This window comes from Protopterus annectens, chromosome 9.part0, assembly GCF_019279795.1.
Source record: "Protopterus annectens isolate FY-2018-M chromosome 9.part0, PAN1.0, whole genome shotgun sequence".
In the NCBI taxonomy this organism is placed as follows: domain Eukaryota; kingdom Metazoa; phylum Chordata; order Ceratodontiformes; family Protopteridae; genus Protopterus; species Protopterus annectens.
The window spans coordinates 238,443,601-238,466,100 of record NC_056743.1 but is presented as its reverse complement, the minus strand read 5'-3'; the positions used below and the strand labels follow the sequence as shown (position 1 = coordinate 238,466,100).

At 38.3% G+C, this 22,500-nt stretch overlaps 1 protein-coding gene across 4 annotated transcripts in view; it reads left to right on the top strand.

Moving 5' to 3' along the window:
- Nucleotides 1-22,500, top strand: part of DENND2B (DENN domain containing 2B) — a 1,438,653-nt gene that overhangs the window by 1,134,366 nt on the left and 281,787 nt on the right. For all 4 annotated transcript variants that reach the window (XM_044082814.1, XM_044082812.1, XM_044082813.1 and 1 more), the window contains one exon: nucleotides 15,199-15,243. In XM_044082814.1, coding sequence (XP_043938749.1) covers nucleotides 15,199-15,243 — 45 coding nt within the window. The remainder of the gene's footprint in view (nucleotides 1-15,198; nucleotides 15,244-22,500) is intronic.

Below are 22,500 nucleotides of genomic sequence, written 5' to 3'. Positions count from 1 at the left end.
ATCCCTTCTATCTAGTGAATCCTCCCACTGTCCGATTTCCCTAATGATGTTAGTGCTGTTAAGGCAGTTCTGCAGTGTGTTCTTTCTGGTGACTAGTGGCTCCCCCCATCCTCTGTGCTATGGTCATGGCAGGTAGTTGAACACTGCAGTGTGATGGGGATGGTCGGGCTGATCTACACGGCTGAATGATTTCTTCAGTTGCTCGGCTGTCTACCTGCCTTCCTGAAGGTATTTCCCTGGGGAGAGAAAATACAAGGCTGATTAGCACATACTTCTCCCTCTGAATGCATCATCAGTATTCAGCACAGAAATGGGACCAGTCCTACTCAGTGCTGCATGTTTTCATACTCGAGCACCATGTAAAATTGTGTTTCGGTGGTTGCTAAATCGAAAAAAGGGTTTGTGATATGTACACAGAGGTATACATGTCATAGTACCTTATTGGATCCCAGCCTTTGTGTTTTGAAGCAGTTAATGAATAATGTTATGCATACTAAAGAATATAAGAATAAATTGCTACAAATGAGGGGGACAGACTTTATTTTACATTTAAAACTACAACCAAAATGTTCCTTGCTAAGCTTTGATATGATTGTTAATTTATGTTGAATAATGTACTTAAAAGCTATATATTTTTTCTGTGTTTATAATCTCTCTGAAGAGTTTTTGAATTCAGTGTGCTAAGAATTTTCAATAAAGACTTCTTACAGAACCATTTGGACATTTCTTTACGGTAATTGTTTTTGGTGGTTTACATTCATATGGTCGAGCGCACATTGCTCGATCATACATTTTACCAACTTTTTTCCACAAATCCCATAACGTAGAATGGTCAGAATGTCATAAAAATACCGAATTCCACATTTCTGACTGCTCTACACCCTAAACCAGTGCTAACATGGGTCAAATAGGGGATGGGATTTTGCGATTCGCAACACTTGCAATTGCATTTTTGTAATGTTGCCGCACTCCTTTCGGCCATACCCGGTCGACCATAGACATGTACACCATTTTTGGTTGCCTTTTATTTCTATATAATCTTCCTCTGAGTCTTGTAAATCTGGCAAGGATCAACTCCAGTTTTGAAGCATTATGATACAGAAGAAGAATATTACTTTTTATTGTTTAGTCTTAGAAATAAATCCCCAATTTTACTGATAAAATGTTGATAGTACCCCTCTTTAGGTAGCATTTTTGAATTTCTAATAATTTCACATGAATAGCAGTACTCAGTGTGTCAAAGAGTATCATATTGAGAAGTTGCTTTGGAACTGTTCCTTTCTTATTACAGCTCACTAACCAGGTGCAGGTAATCATGTGGCTCTGTTCCAGAAATGTGTGTCAATTAGTAAGCATAGATTAGATATGCTCTGCAATAGCCTTGCTATGCAATGTGAGAGGAGGAGATACTTTTTGTATGTTACCAAGGTAGCCATGCAATAAGTAAGGCCACTAATCATAAACAGTTCTCTATGAGCACTCAGAATTATTTCTGCATTTGATGAAGATGTTATATTGGTTCTAGAACTTGTAGTAACATTCTGAATAAGTATCTGTATGAGCACTATTCATGGGTTCATAGATTAGTGCTAGGCTATCTGCCCTTGTGGCCCACTTTAAGCCTAGCCAATTATCCCATGTGAGAATCAAACTCTGTACCTTGTGTCTGTAAGGTAAACACATTCACCATTATGCCAACCAACCCCAAACCACTGAATGGTCTTCTGCTTCATTTGTTACAGCATGTGAAGGTGTGGATTCACTAACTACAGTGGGTTAAGGTGGCGATCAAAAGAAGAACTTTCAGTGGTAAATTGTTTAATATTTTAGGAATTATCTTGGTATAGGTGAACCATTCTGCAAAGCAGTGCTTTGTCAGAAACTGCATTGGAAGCTGACAAATGTTAATTCCCATTTCAACATAACAGCAGCATCAACAGGTTGTAATATGCAGACAGCAAACAAGAAAATCAGTTGTTGAAATATGTTAAAATAAATTAATGAGATTTAAACAGTATGATAAATGTAAATGTTTTAAATTATTGTGTTCGTTGTCTAGATGGTATGACTCATCCAAACAAAAAAAAACTCTTTCCAGATATGGGCTGGATCACAGACAAAAAGTACTAGAAAAGCATAGCAAAATATAATTGTACAAACAGATAGTAAATTTTATTAGAGACAAAAATACATGCTCTGTTAATGTAAAACAACTAAGCCTATCTTCAGATATCACTGTATTATAAACCACAGTTTGGTCCTGTGAACTAAAATGATAGAGCAGTCAAGAACAGTCACCAGTTATAGTAACTGACACTGTTACCATGCATGGCACTAGAAAAAAGTGCCAAAACCAAACTGCTCCAAAAAGCAACAGTATAAAGTTTGCTGGTTTGTCAACGGCACTGAATAGTGCACACATTGTTATTTTATTCTCTCCCATGCTTACTCCTTACTTATACCTAAAAAGGCTGTCTATTTACTTGTGGGCACCATTTAAAATCTTCTACATAATAAATTATTTCTTCCTTTGGGTCATAAACTGAAACAAAGTGCAATGCTGTACTCTCAAAGAAACTGCATTATAGGGTCCACCAGCCTTATCCAGCTCCAGTGAGCAACAGTATAGAACCTACTGTGTAGAACTTCATTTTAGAAAATATTTTCAGTCCACGTTCCATAAATCTGCTGCATACTGTACCTTAATGAACATGCCGCAAGCACCCCATGCAACCATTTCACATACATTTAGGCAGCTAAAATGTGATTGAAGCAGAAACATGTAGTAATGTTTTAAGATGGTCTAAAAGTGAAGTTTTAAAGTGGGCCCCAGACTGCTAAATGTGGATATGGCTAGTGAGACTTCTGTCTGTAGTGAGTAAGCAGTATCTGAAATGTTTGGGCTTACTGGACTGTGATAAGCCTTCCGTTCAGAGGTGGTTCTGATGTAAGAATCTCCTTCTGAGTTCATCAGTTTTGCATTTTATGTCACATGTTACAGCGTCTGCTCTTATCTCCCTTTAATTTGTTTATAATACATATTATTCCTTATATCATACATTTTATTTAGTTGCAAAATGTGTGTGATTATTTATTTACTGCTTATTCATTTTAGTGTAAATGTGATGAAATTTCCATGTTCTGCTAACCAAATCATAGTTAATCTGATACTCATTTTAGATATTGAAAAAATGTTGATATAAAGCACAGTCCTTTTCTGTGAGACATGTGTTTATTAAACATTGAGGACGTTAAGTAGGTTTGAATGTAAAAATCTAACAGTTTAGTGCTGTCTTCTATGACTTCATAGCTGCTACTGAGTATAACTTCACAAATACAAATAATGCATATGAGAGAGACAAACTATACAAGTATACCCTGTGTGTAATCCTAGAATACAAACATTTGGGAGACTGGGATATGACAGATAATTGCAAGTATCTCAAGAGAAGCAGTAAATTATACTAAAAGGGCATACATTTTCAAAGACTGAATGAATGAGAAGAAAATATTTCTTCTGTTAAAACCTCAGGGATTCTCCTCATGTCAGTAACTCTTAAATGATTTTTTTCTTTTTCTTTTCAAGACAGTTAATGTGAAATCTGAACCTCTTCTTTTTTGTACTCATTGATCACATACATTAACGATACAATCCCCACCCACCCATTTGTTTACACATTCCTTTAGATCTCGACACATTTTGGTAACTTTGGATCGCTGTCAACATTAATCCTTAATCTCTTTTTTCTACTCTTCCACAATTGGTTTACCAATAACTCCTCCTCCTCCTTCACTGCCACACCCCCTTTATCGACTTTTCCTTTTTTGACAACTGTTTCTGGTCACACCACGTCCATACTATATCACTTCTAGTTCAGTCTGGTTTGTAATTCAACTTTAATAGTTATCCAGCTACTTAACCCAGCCTTCCTTTATGTCTTATTACTTGCCAATCTTATTATAATGGATTTCTCATTACAGTCAATGTCCTTTTTCATCCCACCCAACAAATGCCTATTCTGTTATTGCTTCATCCTACCTCTCCTCTTTTGACCACATTGCCACCATATTTATTATGGATGTACCTTTCTCAGCTGATATTTATTTTGAGACTATTCCTGCAGTTACAGATAAAATATTGTTTTAGATCACCTCCTTATGTTACTGCATTGTCACCTCATTCACAGTGGATGTATTTATCTTCACCTGTTTTCTGTTAGGTGTACTGTTGTGACTGTTGATGTTTATACAACATTCCTAATATAATCTGTGTGTATGTTTCTTTTTTCCACTTAATATGTTTTGGAGTAGGTCTGTCCAGGTGTCTGCTGAAAATGGTTTTTGTATGACAAAGTCAGACCTTCATAGCAAAGAAATAAATGTATACATAAGCAGATAGAATGTCAAATTATAGTACAGGATAAAGGTATGTGGCAAAAGCCTCCAAGAGAGGACAGCAGCATAAACTAGGACAATAAGCTTTATTCTGAGTAAAACCTGTGAGATATCCAGTATATACTTGAGTAAGCAGACTATGTGGTCCAATTTGTCCTTTTCTGCCATCTTTATTTCTCCACTTCATAAAGTGGTCTTAGAAAAGAAGAAATGCTGAATCAGTTTCAAGTAAAGTTTTTTACATTTCCGGTTTTCTGCAAAATTTAAGGCTAATTGAAAAGATAATGAAAAGTAGTAGACGGTATAGAAAAAAGGCAAGTTTAAAACTCATTGAAATGAAAGTAATGATTTGTCAGTAAGGAAAACTGAAAATTATTATATCTTAGACTGAAAATCAAGGCAGGAGAATTGTGATAACAGAAGATTTTTTTTAAGAAATGCTCACCTAATCAAAAACTGCAATTAAATGAAGGACAAAAACAAAACGGAGGAAGGCTAATGTTAAGACTATTATAACATTAGCGAATATCTTCTACATTAGTGTCCACTTACCATTGCATGAAGTTAAGATGAATGACAGACCTTTAACTTTTGTTTCACAGTGTATTTTTGATGAAAAGAAAGATTAAGCCACCACCATATTACATTGCAGAAAATAAAGGCAATAGAAAATATAAGGGAAGTAGATAGAAACCATTTACAAAGTTTCATCATATCATTAATTTGCAGTGTGCATAGTACAGATGAATAAACCATTGTCTGAAAATCCCACCAGTTTAAAATAAGAAGAAGAGATGTCAGGACTTAGCCATTATTATTGAATATGGTCCAGCCCTGAGGGAATGAAGTTGCACTGATTCATAGCTTCATAAGTTCCTAGGTAAGTACTAGGCCATCATCCCTGATAGGATATTTTAAGTAGTCCCGTCATTTTCGCTTGTCAACCAGCTGTGTTATTCCACAGATGTTTAGCTATCCTTGCCATTGCTATATTTAAATGCCTCTCATTTATAGTAGATTGTTTTGTTTGGGTTTCATCTTCAGTGTATTTGGGCACCCTACTCTAAGGCAGGGCATTTAATCATTGCTCATTGTCCATTAGAAGGATATCGGTTAGTCCTGGGGTAAATGTCCCCATAATGACCTTGTTCTTGTGCTGTAATGTGGACTAATTAAGGAAATAAAGACTTTGCGCCATCTTATTTTGTTTCTGCCTGAATGTGCTGAGCTTTTTGGAGTTTGAATATTTGTTTTGGGCTCATGCACATTCATTGGCTTTGGTTCTCAAGCCGTGCAGTCTTTTGGGTGTGTAAATATCCTATTTCCCGTCCACTGGTCCAAATTCACTTAGACAGGGTAGTATTAAAAGGGCTTTGTTTTATGTAAATGGAGAATCTGTTCCATCTTAATAGTATCCTCTGGGATATGTATTGTCCCTTCAGGTCATTTTGTTTATACTGTAAAGGAGGTTGAGATCTCTGGACCAGGAATTTCTAATAACATTTGTCTTATGGATGTGCAGTAAGGCAATTAGTGTTGGGACTGTGGATGTCTTTAAGCCAGGCCTAGATCTCTGTTTAGTCATGTGTATGAGACTGAGTACAGCAACAGGGATTTCAAGTAGTCCATGTAGGTCATGTGCCTTAGTTCCCCTATTCTTTTTATAAGGAACCTCTGTGGATGAGCCAGTTGTTGCAAGTGCCTGGACTGGTGCATACCAAAGCAGGGCATTGTACTCTACGAAGGGCCTAATGAGAACTGTGTAAAGTGCGATAATGACCTCGCTAGGCCAAAAGGCTCTTTATTTATAAGCTGCATAATATAAAATGACTTCCTTGTGGCAGTGGAACGTGTTGGTTGAAGGCTAGGTCACTGTCAAAGTAACTGCCCAAATCCCTGACTGCTGAGTCTACTCTTAAAGGTGTATTATCAATGTGATAATTCCCAGGGGTAGTCAACTTTCCAAATGCAACAGTAATGTACTTTTTGGCATTTAGTTTTAGTCCATGACTTTAGTACCAGTTATTTGTTTGGGACAAGCTCTCCTGTAGGGTCCCTGAGTAATTGGGGGACTCATTGACTGCTTCTAACTTGCAGTTGTCCCCAGACTTGGTCAGCCATAGGTCCCTGGCATTTGATTTTACTTGTGAGAAGTAAAAGACAAACTGCCCCAGAGCAGAGCCCTGTTGGACCTCATTTGTGACATGCCTTTTGTTGAGGTGGCAAGTCCTATCCTGATTTCCTGTGTCCTATCTGTGAGGCAGTTTCCAGTTCATTTAGAGATGTAGGGCTATTTTCGTAGTTTGGAAAGTTTATGCAGAATTCCAGAGTAGGGTGTAGTATCATATGCCTTGGCCAGTCAAGGTAGGTGATGTGTATTATCTTCCCTTCATCCATCGCTTTGATGCCTTTTTCAGAAAATCAGCCAGGTAGACTAGACATGACCTGCCATTGACAAAACCAAACTGTGATGGGTCCAGTGTTTTGAGGTTTTCTATGTACATAGTGATTAGTTCCATGATGAGCATTTCCATGAATTTGTATATGAGGCTGGTCAGATTCATGGAATGTAATTGCCCAGATCAGTAAATGGCCATCCCTTGTGCAGGGGTATGATTCTCTCTGTCCTCCATTCATATGGAACAAAGCTATATTAGAGTCTGAGGTTAAAGAGTGTTGTTAGGGGAATCTGAATATTTGGTTTGATGCTGTTTAGGATGTATCTTGGGATATTTGATAGGGCCTATCATTTTTGGCACTTGAGGGAGGATCCAGGATTTGGTCGTGTGTGATAGCGTTCTCGTTTCCTGATATCTCTTGTTTGAGATGAATTTGACAGCTAGTAGGTTTGTTTTATTCACAGCTTTAAAATGGTTGGCATTATTTATAATTAGCTTAGTAAACTCCTGTGTATTGCTCTTGAGACTGCAAATATAGTCTGGCTGGCTAATTTTGTCTCAAATTTGTTCTTGGTAGTTTTTATTATATTGTTGTTTCTTGTTTAATATGAGTATTAGATCCTTATTTTTGTGGGTATTGCACTTAGTATTTTCTTATTTTTGTTATAAATGTTATAGAGGCTGTGATTCTATCGGGGGGGGGGCTATGTTTGTAGGGTTTGTTCCACACTTGCTTCTTTTGGGTATGGCTGCTACTATGCAATTGAGTACATGTTGTCAGAAGTTGGAGGTGTATGTTTCCGCATAAACAGCAAAGCTTTCAAGGTTTGGAACTGGGTGAGATTTTAATCTAAGAGTAAAAACACAAGTAAGCCAACTGCCAAAGGTGACCCATAAATCAAATATGAAATAGTAAAAAAGACAAAATGTGAGTCAACTACCACGGTACAAGCCAACAAAACAAGAAACAGTGAAAGAAAATAAAACTTTTATTAAAACAAAAGTTTAGCACTTTCGCAGGGTTGCCATTTCATTAGACCATACAGAACAAAACAGAACATTTGATTTAATACAGTTACTAATCAATCATCAGTCTACATCAATTAAAGCAATTATGAACAACCGATTAAAGTCACTGCCTCCTAATCAGTGTGGGTAGAAGTGAAACCCCAGAGTTAAGACCAGGTAACCTATGGGCTTGTAAGGAAATAATCCATTTTAACTCATATATTTCAATGTAAGTGTTAAAGTCACCCCTTCTGACATTAGGTCTAAGTAACTGTAACATCCTAAACCTAAAAGCATTATGCCCTGGATGGGACATAGCATGATTAGCTAATGCATTGGTTGATATATTCCTACGAATATGGACCAGATGTTCAAGTATACACTCCCTTAGCTGTCTAGTTGTCTTGCCAAAATAAAAGCCAGAGCAGGAGCTGCAGGTAGCCAAGTATACCAGAGTGCTGCTCCTGCCAGTGACTGTAAATCTAGGGGAAAAAAGATGTCCTGTAAATGGATAAATGAAGCAAACATCAGAGGAAATGGAAGAACAAGCCTTGCAATTATGGCGTGGAAATGTTCTTTTCTTACAGATAGTCTCTACTTCAATGCTGCTAGGCCCATAGCACAAAATCCTCTTAATGGACATACTATTCCTAAAAACAAAAGAAGGATGTGCCCCAACTATCTGCCCAATATTGCAGTCAACTAGCAAAATAGGCCAGTTCTTTCTTATAACATTGCAATATTGTTGAACATTGCTAGAATATGTAAAAAACAAACTAGAACCATCTTTCATGCCTCCGGGTTGTTTAGTCTGATGGATAGTGGATCTAGATGAAACAGGGGGCAGATTTATCCTTTCTACTACTAGTGGTTGCCATGCGTGTACTGACTGTATAACGATGGTTATAGCCTCTACGTAAAAAAACATTTAACGTATCAAGAGCACTCTCAAAAATGTTATCATTAGTAGATAATCTTGAAACCCCCATACACTGACCTTTAAATATATTAGAAAAAATATGTGGGGGGTGCATGATGGAGCTGTGCAAAACCTCATTCCTCCAGCAGAGTTTCCTGTACGTTTTATTTACAATGACCCAAGACCATTTGTAAAAACTGTAACATCCAAAAAAATCAGTAGATGTTAATGAATGACAAACTGTAAATCTTAAAAAGTCAGAAGTACTTTCAAGATAATTCACAAAATCAAAAAGCTCCCTGACACTGTCTGCCCATAGGACAAAGACCTTGGCCTGCCACAATCCACAAGCAACGGGTTAGGCCACCAATGAGACCGATTGTGGCAGGCCAAGGTTGGATAACTGAACCCCTTTCTATTTTTACTGAATACCATCTAAGACCTTTAGTTGATGCAAATATTTACATTTTGAGAGATAGCAAACAATTTCTAATAGACCTCTATACCTACATGAGTAATCAAAATGACACTACACCCTACTTGTTAGTTACCCTGGATGTAGTAAGTCTGTTTACTGTAATTCCGAACGAATTAGGTATTAGTTTTGTACAGGAATATATGAAGAAACATTCAGAATTTTCAGTGGAGAAAATTGACTTAATATCTCTCTTTCTTGAGACCATTCTCACGAATAACATTTTCATGTTTGGGAATGAAATGTTTATACAGAAGGATGGCGTAGCTATGGGCACTTCATGTGCCAATAGCTACGCCAACCTGGTGATGGCCTGGTGGGAAGAAAGCTTCCTCTTTACCTGTGATTTGTTTAGAAGATATGCAGGTCTATACAGAAGGTTTGTAGATGACCTTTTCTTCGTTTGGTTAGATGATGTAGCTTCACTCCTAGAATTAGTAGAATATATGAATAATTCTACTACATTCCTCAAGTTTACTCTAAATTTTTCGAGAAATAATATTTCATTTTTAGACATAGGTATTAATAGATTAAGCAATGGGATGCTCAATACCTCTGTCCATAGGAAACTGTGCTATAGAAACACACTCCTCCATAGGAGTAGCATGCACCCTAATTATATATTTGATAACATAGTGAAAGGACAGTTAATGAGAGCATCCAGGCTTAACCAGTCTTATGATGGATACTTAAATGAACTGGATGGCCTTCGGGATAAATTTAGCAAAAGAGGGTATGATACGCAGATAGTAGAAAAAAGGATTCTAGAAGTTAATGGTCTTAGAAGCACTATAGCTAAACCTTATTATTCAGAACAATCTGCAGTACTTGGTACTGACCTAGTAGAGACCACACGAGAAGTTAGGGCTCCTATGTTCTATACTAAAGATGCAGCACAGCTAAGAGGCATCATGGCTAGCAACTGGGATATACTCATGCTAGATGAGGACATCAAACATGTTGTAGGCCTCAAACCTAGAGTATATTACAAGAACAAACCTAATCTTAAGCGACTGCTATGCAATCCCAGAGATGTCAAGCACAGAGTAGAAATAAAGAAGGATAATCATAATACATTACGCTGTGGTAAATGTAATCATTGTGTATATATTAATGAAAACACAACTTTTGTTCACCCTGTTACACAACAAATCTTTGAGTTTAACACCAATACAAATTGTAGCAGTAAAGATGTGGTTTACCTAGCAAGATGTGAAGCATGTCCTGCATTTTACATAGGAAAAACTAACAGGTCACTAAGGGAACGTGTTAGAGAACATGCTTACCACATCAGAATTGGTTCAGATTTTAACGCACTAGCTAAGCATTGTAAGAACCTAGGTCCTACACACAAGTTTAGATTCTGTGTTATACAAAAGATTTTTGCTAACCCAAGGGGAGGAGATATAATTAATTATACTTTAGAATGTGAACTAAAATGGATCATCAGGTGCAAAGCTGATCAAGCACCTGGGTTGAATGACAAAACACCCATTAGACCTATTCTAAGAAATAGGAAATTAAAGAGATAAATATAGTTGTCATTCTATGGTCCATAGCTATATTCAGTATGTGTATATATATATGAATTTATTGATTCACATCATTTTACAGTTTTAACTATGTATCTCTGCATCTATGCTTCTTATTTTTAGATTTTCAATATGTGTTTTTAATCATGTATTTTTATTATCTATTTTTAGTTTTAATTAATTTTCTACACTTAGTGAATAATCTAAGAGTAGTCCTTTTAAGGGCATTAATCATGACATAATATGATTTAAGCAATGAACCAATGAAATTATAACCTTGATTATTTAAACCTTGAGAAAATGTTATTGCTTGTATTAGTCTGAAGAAGCCTCTTGGCGAAAGCGCTCACTATTTGTTGAATAAAAGGTTTTTTATACCTCTAAATAGAGTTTTGGCGTCCTCAGTGACCGTGATTTTACTGCTGTATTTTGGACTGCATTGCCACGTAGAAACTGGGAGCTTATGCGAGTTGTTTGTGCATTTTTTGGTGCTTTATTGCTGGTTCTACGTCCGTTTAGCTTGGTGTGTGTTCTTTGGATTTTATTATATTTAGATATGTTACCAATTCATGTAACACCGTACAAATTGCAGAAGGATTCATTACTGGGCACATTGCGGGAGCTCCGAAGAGCACTTTTGGCTAATGTCAAAGAGTGAAACAATACTAATTTCATGAACTTTAATCGTACTTTGACTTAGGAATGGGGTCCATTCCCGTCATGGTATTAGATACCCAAAAGACTTGGAGAAATTAAAAAAGCATAATGTTTTTAGGTTTAGGGTGTTAAAGTTACTTATACTTAGTGTCAGAAGGGGTGACTTTAACACTTACATTGAAATGTGCGAGTTAAAATGGATTATTTCCTTACAAGTCCATAGGTTACCTGATCTTAACTCTGGGGTTTCACTTCAACCTGCCCTGATTAGGAGACGGTGACTTTGATTGGTTGTTCATAATTGCTTTAATTGATGTAGACTGATAATTGGTTAATAATTGTATTAAATCAAATGTTCTTTTTTGTTCTGTATGGTCTGATGAAGCGGCAACCCCGCGAAAGCACTAACCTTTTCTTTTAATAAAAGTTGTATTTTATTTGACTGTTTCTTTTTTGCTTGTACAGTGGTGGTTGACCCACATTTGAGATTTTAATTTAGCCAGGGAGTCACTCAGAAGTAGGACGTTAGTCTTGGAGAAGTTTTTAAAAGTACCTGGGTCTGGCTGAGACTCTAGTTTTATCTTTACTATGAGGGAAATGTTTTTATGGTCAGATCGGACAAGTGAGGATGTCACATTGGGGGATGGAGCATGATTCATCAATATCAATATGGACAAAGTCAAGGATGTTGACTCCCCTGGGGGGGGGTACTCTGAGTAGTTGTTCCAGGGTATTTGCATTGACAAAGTCCAGGAATCTCTGGGCTTTCATGCTAGTGGTGGTATACATTTACCAGTCTATGGCATAACAGTTGAAGTCACCCAGGAATATGGTGTTTGAATTAATGCTAAGTAATTCTAATTTGTTTAGGTAGATGCTATGATATTCCTGGGTCATAGAGGATCATAGAGAATGTGCTGTAGCTCACAAGGATATAAGGGACTTTGATGGTAAGCTGGACCTGCATTATCTCTAGGGCATCATGCTGCTTTACCAGCCTTGATGTGAGCCTTTTCTGAATGAGGATTGAGGCACTTTCATCTTCCTTCCCTTCCTGTACAGTGACTGAATTGCACATACAGAAGACACTGTAGCCCTGTACCACAAGAGAGACCCCCTGCTAATCTGAACCATGTCTCTGTCCCTACTCATATGTCTATGTCTTCTAAGGTGAGAGTGGCTTGCAGATTATTGTGGATTATTTTGTTTAGGCTCCTCGCATTAATCAGCAACACCTTTAAGTTTTCCTTAGATTGTTTTGCTACATAGGTCGATTGATCTGGTTGGCATAACCTAAAAAAGACACAGTGGGGGTGGATAATGTTTTAACTATATACAAAAACCTAGAGGGGGAAGGTGCATACCATCCCTGGTGAAGTAGCATGGTCAGTTGATTATGTTCTCCCAGGCTGACAGATATTTTATGCCTACACCCCTGCCACCCAAATGTTACCAAAAGTTAAAGCTGTTATTAAAGTCAATTATCTTTTGCTCATATTGAGATAGATACAGAGGTATCATCCTTGGAGGAGAAAGAACGCTCCTCAGTACTAGACCCATACCTGCCTGCGTCACATGATTGGAGAGCTGTGTTATGTCTCTCTTCATGTAGTTTAGGGAGGTCCATCTCAAGTCATTAACACCCACATGCACTATGAGACAGAGCCATCATTTATTTATTTATTTTATTTGATTTTATTTAATTTAACATTTGTTAACCAGAAAAGTCTGACTTGAAATGAAGCCAGTTTTCAGCGGAGGCCCGGGGATAAGCACTCCAGACGCATGTCATTCTAATGTAGGAGTAAAATGGAGCACACAGAGGAAACCCACATGAATGCAGGGAGGACATGCTGCACACAGAAGGCAACCCAGCCAAGAATTAAACTAGAGAACCTCTTGCTGTTAGGCGACAATGCTACCACTGCACTATTGCACCATCCATATGGTACTTATTAAGGACTTTAGTGTCTGTGTGATCTGGTGAGTCCTGGCCTCAGACAAGCAACTGACCATCATTTTTCACTTACTCAGCCTTGTCAGTGGTCCAACTGGAGTCACCTATGACTAGAATATTAGGTGGTGTGGATGCTTAACTTATTGGTATAGTATCTCAGACAATGTGACTATCTAAGGCTTTGCTGACGATGCAGGCTTGTAATGTTGCTGAGTGTGCTTAATGTTCTTGTCATGTTTTGGTGGTCTGTGAGGTTTGAGCAAATTAAGCTTTAGAACCTTGGTGTATAATGGACTACGTATATTTTTTGTGTGTAGTGGAGAGGTATACTTTGGTGAGAACTGCTGCTGATCCTTATATAAGTGGTGACAGTATGTGAGCCTTTAGGTGCAAATGACAGTAAATAAATACATCTCATACATTCTTACATTGTCTCAATATACCCATCTGATTCAAGGTTGCAACAAAAATTGCAGGAGAGTGATTGTCCATCATTCCAGTTTGTCAGATTCAGGCAGGTTAGGGAGGTTGTTTTAGATGGAAAAGTAATTTAGGTGGACACAGACAATAGGAGTGGTGATACCTGCCTAGATAGACATCTGATATTTCTATTTATAAAGGGGTGGTTAGATTTCTTGGGATGGGGGGAGACTGCTGTTTCTGCTTTTGCACTGCTGTCTTATCTGCTTGAAAGGGGTGCTCACTTATCTTTGTCTGGGTGGGAGATTACTGTAATTTCTGCTGCAGAGCTGTCTTATCTGTGTTCAGTGCAGCTGAATGAGACCAGAGATTCAGAGTTTTGAATTATATTTGATCCAAACAAGGTTTTCCATGTAAAAAGCCCTTGGCTATAACATGTAATGGAAAAGTCAACATTCCCTTCACAAAAAAATGACAATTTACTGTGAAATAGTTAATAAAAACAAGACAGACTTTTACCAAGCCGAGCAGTGAGAAGTGTTGTATATAACTGAAAGAACTTGGTTGTGTATCTCAAAAAAAGAGATATGGATGGTATAAGAATACATACTCACTAACTTTTCAGTGCAGCTCACCTGGTAGTCATGTGGTCTGTAGACTAAAGGAAGCTAGTCAAATTTATTTTGCTTTTTATTTATTATGTCTGCCATGGCAGATTAGCTGCTGAAACTATAAATAACTGGAAAGGCTTTGTTATTACAGTAAAAGCCTGTAAAGCATAACGTACTACAATGATAATCAATGAACAATCTTCGGCTACAAGCACAGGCCGTTAGCCAAATTTAAGTACAATACAAAAACGGGCAGCTTGAAATTATGATACACAGCTGTTCCTCCACCTAGACACAGGCTTTTCTTTTGCTTAAAAAACGGGCACTATCAAAAGACAAGTACGATTTTGAAATACAACATATTGTATCTGCATTGTGCATGTAGATATGCTAAGGCCTAGGTATGTTTTGATCTTTGTTTCTGCTGTTGTTGAATGTTGTTTCTGATGTCATCTTACATCTTTGAATGTTGTTTCTGATGTCATCTTACATCTTTGAATGTTGTTTCTGATGTCATCTTACATCTTTTGAATGTTGTTTCTGATTTCATCTTACATCTTCTGAATGTTGTTACTGATGTCATCTTACATCTTTGAATGTTGTTTCTGATGTCATCTTACGTCTTTGAATGTTGTTTCTGATGTCATCTTACATCTTTGAATGTTGTTTCTGATGTCATCTTATATCTTTGAATGTTGTTTCTGATGTCATCTTACATCTTTTGAATGTTGTTTCTGATGTCATCTTACATCTTTAAATGTTGTTTCTGATGTCATCTTACATCTTTTGAATGTTGTTTCTGATGTCATCTTACATCTTTTACAGATGAGAACAGTGAGAGTGAAAGTGACTCTGACGACAGGTTTAAAGGTAAGATGTTCTACTACGACTTCTCGTCTTACCTTCAAAATCTTTGGAGTTCATTGCTGTTGCAATTAGTGAATTACTTTGTTGTCTCTATGAGAAAGGAATTTGGATTTTTCCTTTTACATGTGGTCATGTCAGATTCATTTTCCGTAAGCCTATGACTTGATTATGTGGCTGTCAAGTGTGCACATGTTGGAATGGGCAAGTGCTGTAAATGTTTAATTGCATAAAGAATTAAAGTGTTCATGGTTCACTGAAAATAATTTATTTAATATGTAACTAGTATGCAACTGGCATTATGCAGGAGGCTGATGGTGCTTTTCTTATCAGTAAGTGCATGAATCAAATAACTAAGTCATACACATAAAGATGGTTGTAATAAACATGCAATGAGCAAATGGTAAGAGAGAAGAAATGCAGATGCATCCTATAGTTATAAGACTCACATAAGGTCATGAACCTTTGCTCAACATGTGCAGTGAGGTATGTGTAACAGCACTGCAAACATTGATTTTAACTGCTCCGTCATATTAATTCTCAAGCCTTTCAGATTATTTTCTAACTTATCACTTTTTTAGATTTTCAATAAAGCTAAACAGATCAGAGTGCATATTAAAAAGATTAGCAACAGGAGCCATGTTGTATTTGTAATTAAGTTCTAAAATGCAATAATTAATTCTTGATTTATCGGTTTGAATTGTTTTCTGTAAGTATCTGTTTTAATACAATTAGTTTTAACCATAGTTTGAGTTTGGTTTAAAATACTTGTAAGTTCATAGGTTTATAGATTAGTACTAGACTAACTGCCCTTTTTAGGCATTTTAAGTCTAGCCATTTACCCCAATTTGAGAATCCAACCCTGTACATTGTGTTTGTAAGGTAAACACCTTAACCATTATGGAATGATAAGCTATCGAAATTGTGTTTTAAATCACATTTGTCTCAGGTATACTACTGTCAATTATACAATATTTTAGGGAAGGCGAACAGAGGAACTAAACAATGCAGATTTTGCCAACTGCTTCTCCTTTGGTAGCCAGCTATGTCTATAATACTGGGTTTGTATCTATCAACATTCCATACTGCATTTTAACCAGAAGAGCTGCCTTTACAGTTTTCTTCATCACTATAAAATAAGATTAAGCCTAGTGTTGTTCAGCTGTTACACAGCATGTACAAAAATATCAACATAGATTAAAAGGACCAGCAAAATGGCTGCACATCTTCCCAGCGTATTGTATTTTTTTAAAATTAATTCTTGTCTAAATTGCCAGTATGTTGTGCTGTCAATCTTTTTTTTTTTTAATTCATTTTGCTAAGTGGGTAAATCCTACTTATTAAGAAGATATTTTACAGGAAGATTAGACAAGTCAGTTTACATTCCGTCTGCCCATAAAAGTCCAAGGATTTGATGTCATACAAAGTTGCATACTGAAATGCTGGGTACATGTGATGTTTAAGATTTGCCAGTAGTCTGAAAAATAAAATTGTGCGACCAATGCAATACAAAAATGATCAGGTGAGATGACAAACTCAAATATATGTGAGAGATACAACTATATAGCCAAACTGGAGGCTGAGCTCTCTCGACCCATGACTGGCACAGTCAATCAGGAGGAGAAGGTAACCACACAAACCATAAATCCAGTCTCACATAGACCTATAGCAACAGCAAACCAAACACATAAACACACAAAAACATACTCGGAGGCTCTAAATAAAAATCTGTCTAAGCAGCAGAGACCTCCAAAGCAGACACCAAAACAACTGCTACCCCACAACAATACACACGTATCACATAGTTCACAAAGTCAGTGTGCCACACAGTCACAGCCCTTAAGGCTAAACAACACACCTAATACATTTGTAATAGGTGACTCTATTGTCAGACACACTGACGTCCCACTCACCAGGCTGAACAAGGAGAAGGTCACTGTAAGCTGTCTGTTGGGTGCCAGGATCTGCCACATAACGCATGCACTCACGTCACTCCAAAGCAAATACAAATATGATTCCGTCATTGTCCATGTGGGTGTAAATGACCTGAGATGTACCTCCCTGGACTACATGAAAAGAGGCATAGAGGAGCTCTCTGATCATGTAGCCCAGGCCGGTATGACCCTGACCTTGAGTAGCATATTACCCTCACCAAGAATGATGCCACAGTATAAAGACAAAATGATCAATTTTAACAATTGGCTAAAGTATTGGTGTCATTCAAAGGGGATCCAGTGTCTGTCAGCCTGGGATGACATGCTCGACAAGCCACGTTGCTTCGCTAGGGACGGCTTGCACCTGTCACCCCTGGGCTTTCGGATACTGGCTAAGGCTCTTGCCACCCCCATAGTGCCTTTTTTAGGCAAGGCTCAAAAGACAAACCCACCTCCATAGACAATACAAGGAAAAAGAAACTAAGGGTAATGCTGCTCAACGCCAGAAGTCTAAACCTCAAAATGCACGCACTCGAGGCTCTCACCAGTATGGAGAATATCGATATCTGTTCAGTAACAGAAACCTGGTGCAAGGCTCCTGAAAGCACCCCAGCACTACCAGGTTATACTTCATACCATGATTTTCGGCCACAAAACTCGGACCGAACCACAAAAGGAGGGGGAGTATCCATATACATCAAAGATGCCCACACCTCCAGGTTAGTAGCACTGCACGAAGCATCGGAGACCATCCATGTGCAACTAACAGTGGGCAAAACTGCCTTTTAGTTTGTAGCCTGCTACAGGCCACCCTCCCAAACTCAGGAACCCCACTCGGCTTTCCTGAGAACACTGGAAAATATGAAGGTCTCTCCAAACACCATTAAATTGGGTGACTTCAACTACCCAAACATTGACTGGGAAAACTACTCAAGCCCCAACACCCTCACCCAATGGTTACTAGAATTTATAAACTCAAATGCTATGGAACAACTGGTCACCACCCCCACAAGAGGGGAAAACATATTGGACCTGGTCATCACCAACATGGGGACTCTATGTTCCACACCAGAGGTATACCCCTCATTGGTAAGGTCAGACCATAAATTAATCTCACTGGTGGACATCCATATCCCGTCCCCACCCCCAGCCAAGGTAACCACGGTGAAGAACTTCTCAAAAGCAAACTTCACACTTCTCAAAACCGAGGTGGTATCCTTCAAAGCCCCTGGGCCAGTGGAAAATACGGTTCAAACCGCAGAATCCTTTACAAATGCATTCTGTGGACACCTACAGGAATGCATGGATCGTGCTATCCCAAATAAAACCAAGACTCACTCCTCCAAAGGCAGGAGACCTGTCTGGTGGACCCCGGCCATAAATAAGCTATACAACAAAAGGAGGAAGCTACTACATGATAGAGCAAAATCCCAAAAAGGAAAGGCATCTCTGATCAGTACTAGCAAGAAGGTACGATCCCTCATAAAATCATCTAAGGCCAGCTTCGAAAGAAAAATTGCACAAGACACTAAAGACAATCACAAGGCCTTCTTTAGTTATGTCAGGAACCTGGGTGGCAACTCCCAAATATGCTCTGAGTTAGTGCAAAATGACAAAAAATACACTGAACCCACAGACATTGCCAACATCCTGGCAGACAGGTTCAGTGCAAATCCCCTCCCATCTCCCCCAAAAGAGCAAATGTCCATCCCAACAGAGTGCAACCTCCCTGACATCACAGATAAACAGGTGAGAGCTTCCCTCTCCAAAGCAAAAAACACAGCATCAATGGGACCGGACGGTGTCCCGGGCTGTGTCTTACATGAGCTTCAAGAAGAACTTAACCCTCACATAAAGTCACTGTTCAGTCTCAGCCTTACTACAGGATACGTACCCAAGGAATGGTGTACAGCAACAGTGGTCCCGCTCCAGAAAGGTGGTGCCACAACGGACCCCGGAAACTATTGCCCTATAAGCCTGACTAGCCTGGTCTGCAAAGCTATGGAGCATATCATCATGGAACTCATAAACAAAGACATCCGGGAACCTCCAGACACTGGATCCTACCCAATTTGGCTTTGTTAAGGGCAGATCTTGCATCTTGAACCTGGTCTACTTCTTTGAAACAGTTACCAGGGCCATAGACAAAGGGAAGGTAGTCCGCACAGCCTACCTGGACCTCGCAAAAGCTTTCTACACAATACCCCACTCAGGCCTCATAAATAAGCTCACCAGCTTAAATATCAACCCCTATGTCACAAGATGGGTTGCAAACTGGCTCAGGGATAGAACCCACATCATCAGAATTGCATGTTAGACTCTAAACCAGTTACAAGTGGCGTCCCACAAGGCTCAGCCCTGGGACCTCTCTTGTTCGGTATATATTTCTCTGAGGTATAGGCTAACATGGGAGGACTATGGCTGACCAAGTTCGCAGATGACTGCAAACTGGGTGCCATAATCGACTCTCCGGCTGACACAAGCATCCTCCAAAAGGGTCTCACAGAGACAGATAACTGGTGCCAGAGCTATGGCCTAAAGCTAAATGCCAAAAAATGCATAGTCATCCCCTTTGGGAAAAACAAAGTGCCCACAAATGACCACATAGGTGGTAATCCATTAAGTACGGAAGAGGTAATTAGGGATTTGGGGACCCAAGTAGATAGTAATCTCTCCTTTGACAATCACGTTGCCAAAGTGGTTAGAAAGACCTTCTATATAGCCCACCTTATCACGAAAGGTTTCACATCTAGATCAAGAGAGGACATTGTGCCCCTCTACTCATCACTCATCACACCCATAATTGAATACAATGCCCCATTTGGGATCTACCTTACCCGACACCTGCAGCAACTGGAAAGACCCCAAAAGTACCTCACCAAGAGGATCAAGGGACTCAAACAAATGCCCTATGCAGTTCAGCTAAAGAAACTCCAGCTCTACTCAGTTGCTTACCGCCTACTCAAAGGCAATCTCTGTCTGACGTATAAAGCCATGTCCAACCCAGAATTAATGGACATACTCCACCTCAGGAAATCCAAATCCTTTAGAGCTACACGCTCCAAGGACTTAAACCTCAGCACAGAAATAAATAGGACATGCTGGAGGGACAGATTCATATCCAAGAGGCTCCCCTCACTCTGAAACAAAATCCCAGTCCAAGTTAGGCAGAGCCCCTCACTGTCCCTCTTCAAGAGAAATCTTGACGAGTGGATGGGAGATCATAAGTTTACCCCTGGGATCTCTTCTGGGTCCCTGCTAGACAGAGGCACAATAAACTAACCGTAAAAGGTCTATCTTCTGTGACCTACTATTCAAAGGCACAGTCTACTAATCTAAAAGGGTGGTGAAAGCCAAACACACTCTGGCTAGGCTTATAAATGCCCTAGGGCAGATAGCCTAGTATCAACCTATGAACCTATGATATTACTGTTTGTGTCTGCGTGCGTGTGTGTGTGCATGCGTGGAGTCAGATTAGGATACTAGTTTATGCATATTTTTTACCTATTTATAGATTATATCCATCAGAATGAGTTCCTGAATTGTAACAAATATCAGTTTTCTTGAGATATGCAATGAATAGGATGATGTGCATAATGATTATTAAAAGAATGGTATGACTTTTTTACTGATAAAAATTAGGTTTTCCTCAGCTTGTATGTCAGCTGTAGATATTAGGTAAGTTTGCTGGTTTTTTTTGTAGAATTTGTTTTTCATGAGATAATGTACTTCTATAATTTTCCCATTCAAAGTGCTTGTCTTTGCACAGTAAGGCAATTTTACTCAGTTGAATTGTCATGCAGGTCAGAACCATGTATACTTGTTAACTAGTTATTTCTAAGTGCAAGTCTTAGCACACGAGAATGAGAGTTTTGTATACTATTTAATTACAAACTTTTTGTCTGCATCTATTTGCAGAATAATTAGAAACATATGTAGCCATTGTGAAGAATCCTAAATACAGATTGCATAACTTCCAAAAAACCTGTGTGCAGAGAATTATGTGAATTCACCATCTGTCTGTGAAAATATAAAGTATATATTTGCTTTCCTGGCACGTTTTTCCAAAGCTAATATACTGCAGTTTAAACTTTGAGCTCTGGTCTACTAATATTAAATAAACACCACAGTAATATTAACTCTGAAGATACTAAATCTTAGTAAAAAAATGTCTTCTTACTCAGAGGATGCATTTCTTTGGAGTCGATATAGTAAATTAAAGAATGAGCTTACTGTACATCAGTACCCTGATTGGAGAACAAGCGTTCTCCAGCAGGGCATTAATGTGCAAGTAATGCCCGCTGAAGACCGACTCTGCAACTTCATGACAGCATATCAAGCTGCAGTGGAGCTCAGACTGAGAAAACTGAAAGGCTGCCTTTATTTTACACTCACTAAGCAGCGCTTCTGTTGTTTAGTGAGTGTAAAATGTAAAAAAAAGTAAAGTAAAATAAAAAATAAAAGTGTGTGTGTTTGTGTGTGAGAGTGTATGTGTGTATGAGTGTGAGAGAGATCGGTTGAGATACTATTCTGTACTCGGTATTCAGCGTTTCTGCTGTTTAGCAAGTGCAAAATAAAAAACAATCGTGTGTGTGTGTGTGTGTGTGTGTGTGTGTGTGTGTGTGTGTGTGTGTGTGTGTGTGTGCGCGCAAGTGTGTGTGTGTGTGTGTGTGTGTGAGAGAGAGAAAGTGAAGAGTGAGAGAAATTGAACAATTCCTGGCAGCATCACATAAGAGCTTTGCGTACCTCTTGACCATACCTCTCTGTCAAGAAATCTGGACAAAGCCACGAATAATGAAGAAACAAAGGACTAAAAATAGGGATGGATTTTAAATATTGCTCTCATAAACTTAGAAAGTTGCTATAGTAACAGGGTTTTCATTAGCATGCATTTTTCTGAAGCAGAGATATGTGTGTGAGAGTGAGTGTGAGTGAGTGACTACTGGCACCAGCAGCAGTAAAGAGGTTTACAACCCCCTCTGCACCTTTCAGCTAAAGAAATCTGGATAAAGCCTAAAATAAAGGGGGAGCACAATCTCTAAAATAAAAACAGATTAAAACTATTGCCCTTATAAAATTACAAAGTTGTTTAAGTAAAGGATTTATGTTAGCATGAATTTTCTGAAGGAAATAAAAGTCTGAAGTTCAAATGTATGTCATTATTTAATAATTTCATTCTGCAATGACTGCCAACCAAATTATTTAGGAGTAAAGGACCAAAAAAGTCAAGTAAATACCTGGTTATTTTTTTAAATATTACATTTTAGATGTAAAATGCTTCCTCCAACACCTTTAAGATATACTACAGCAAGTTTGAAACATTAGGTGG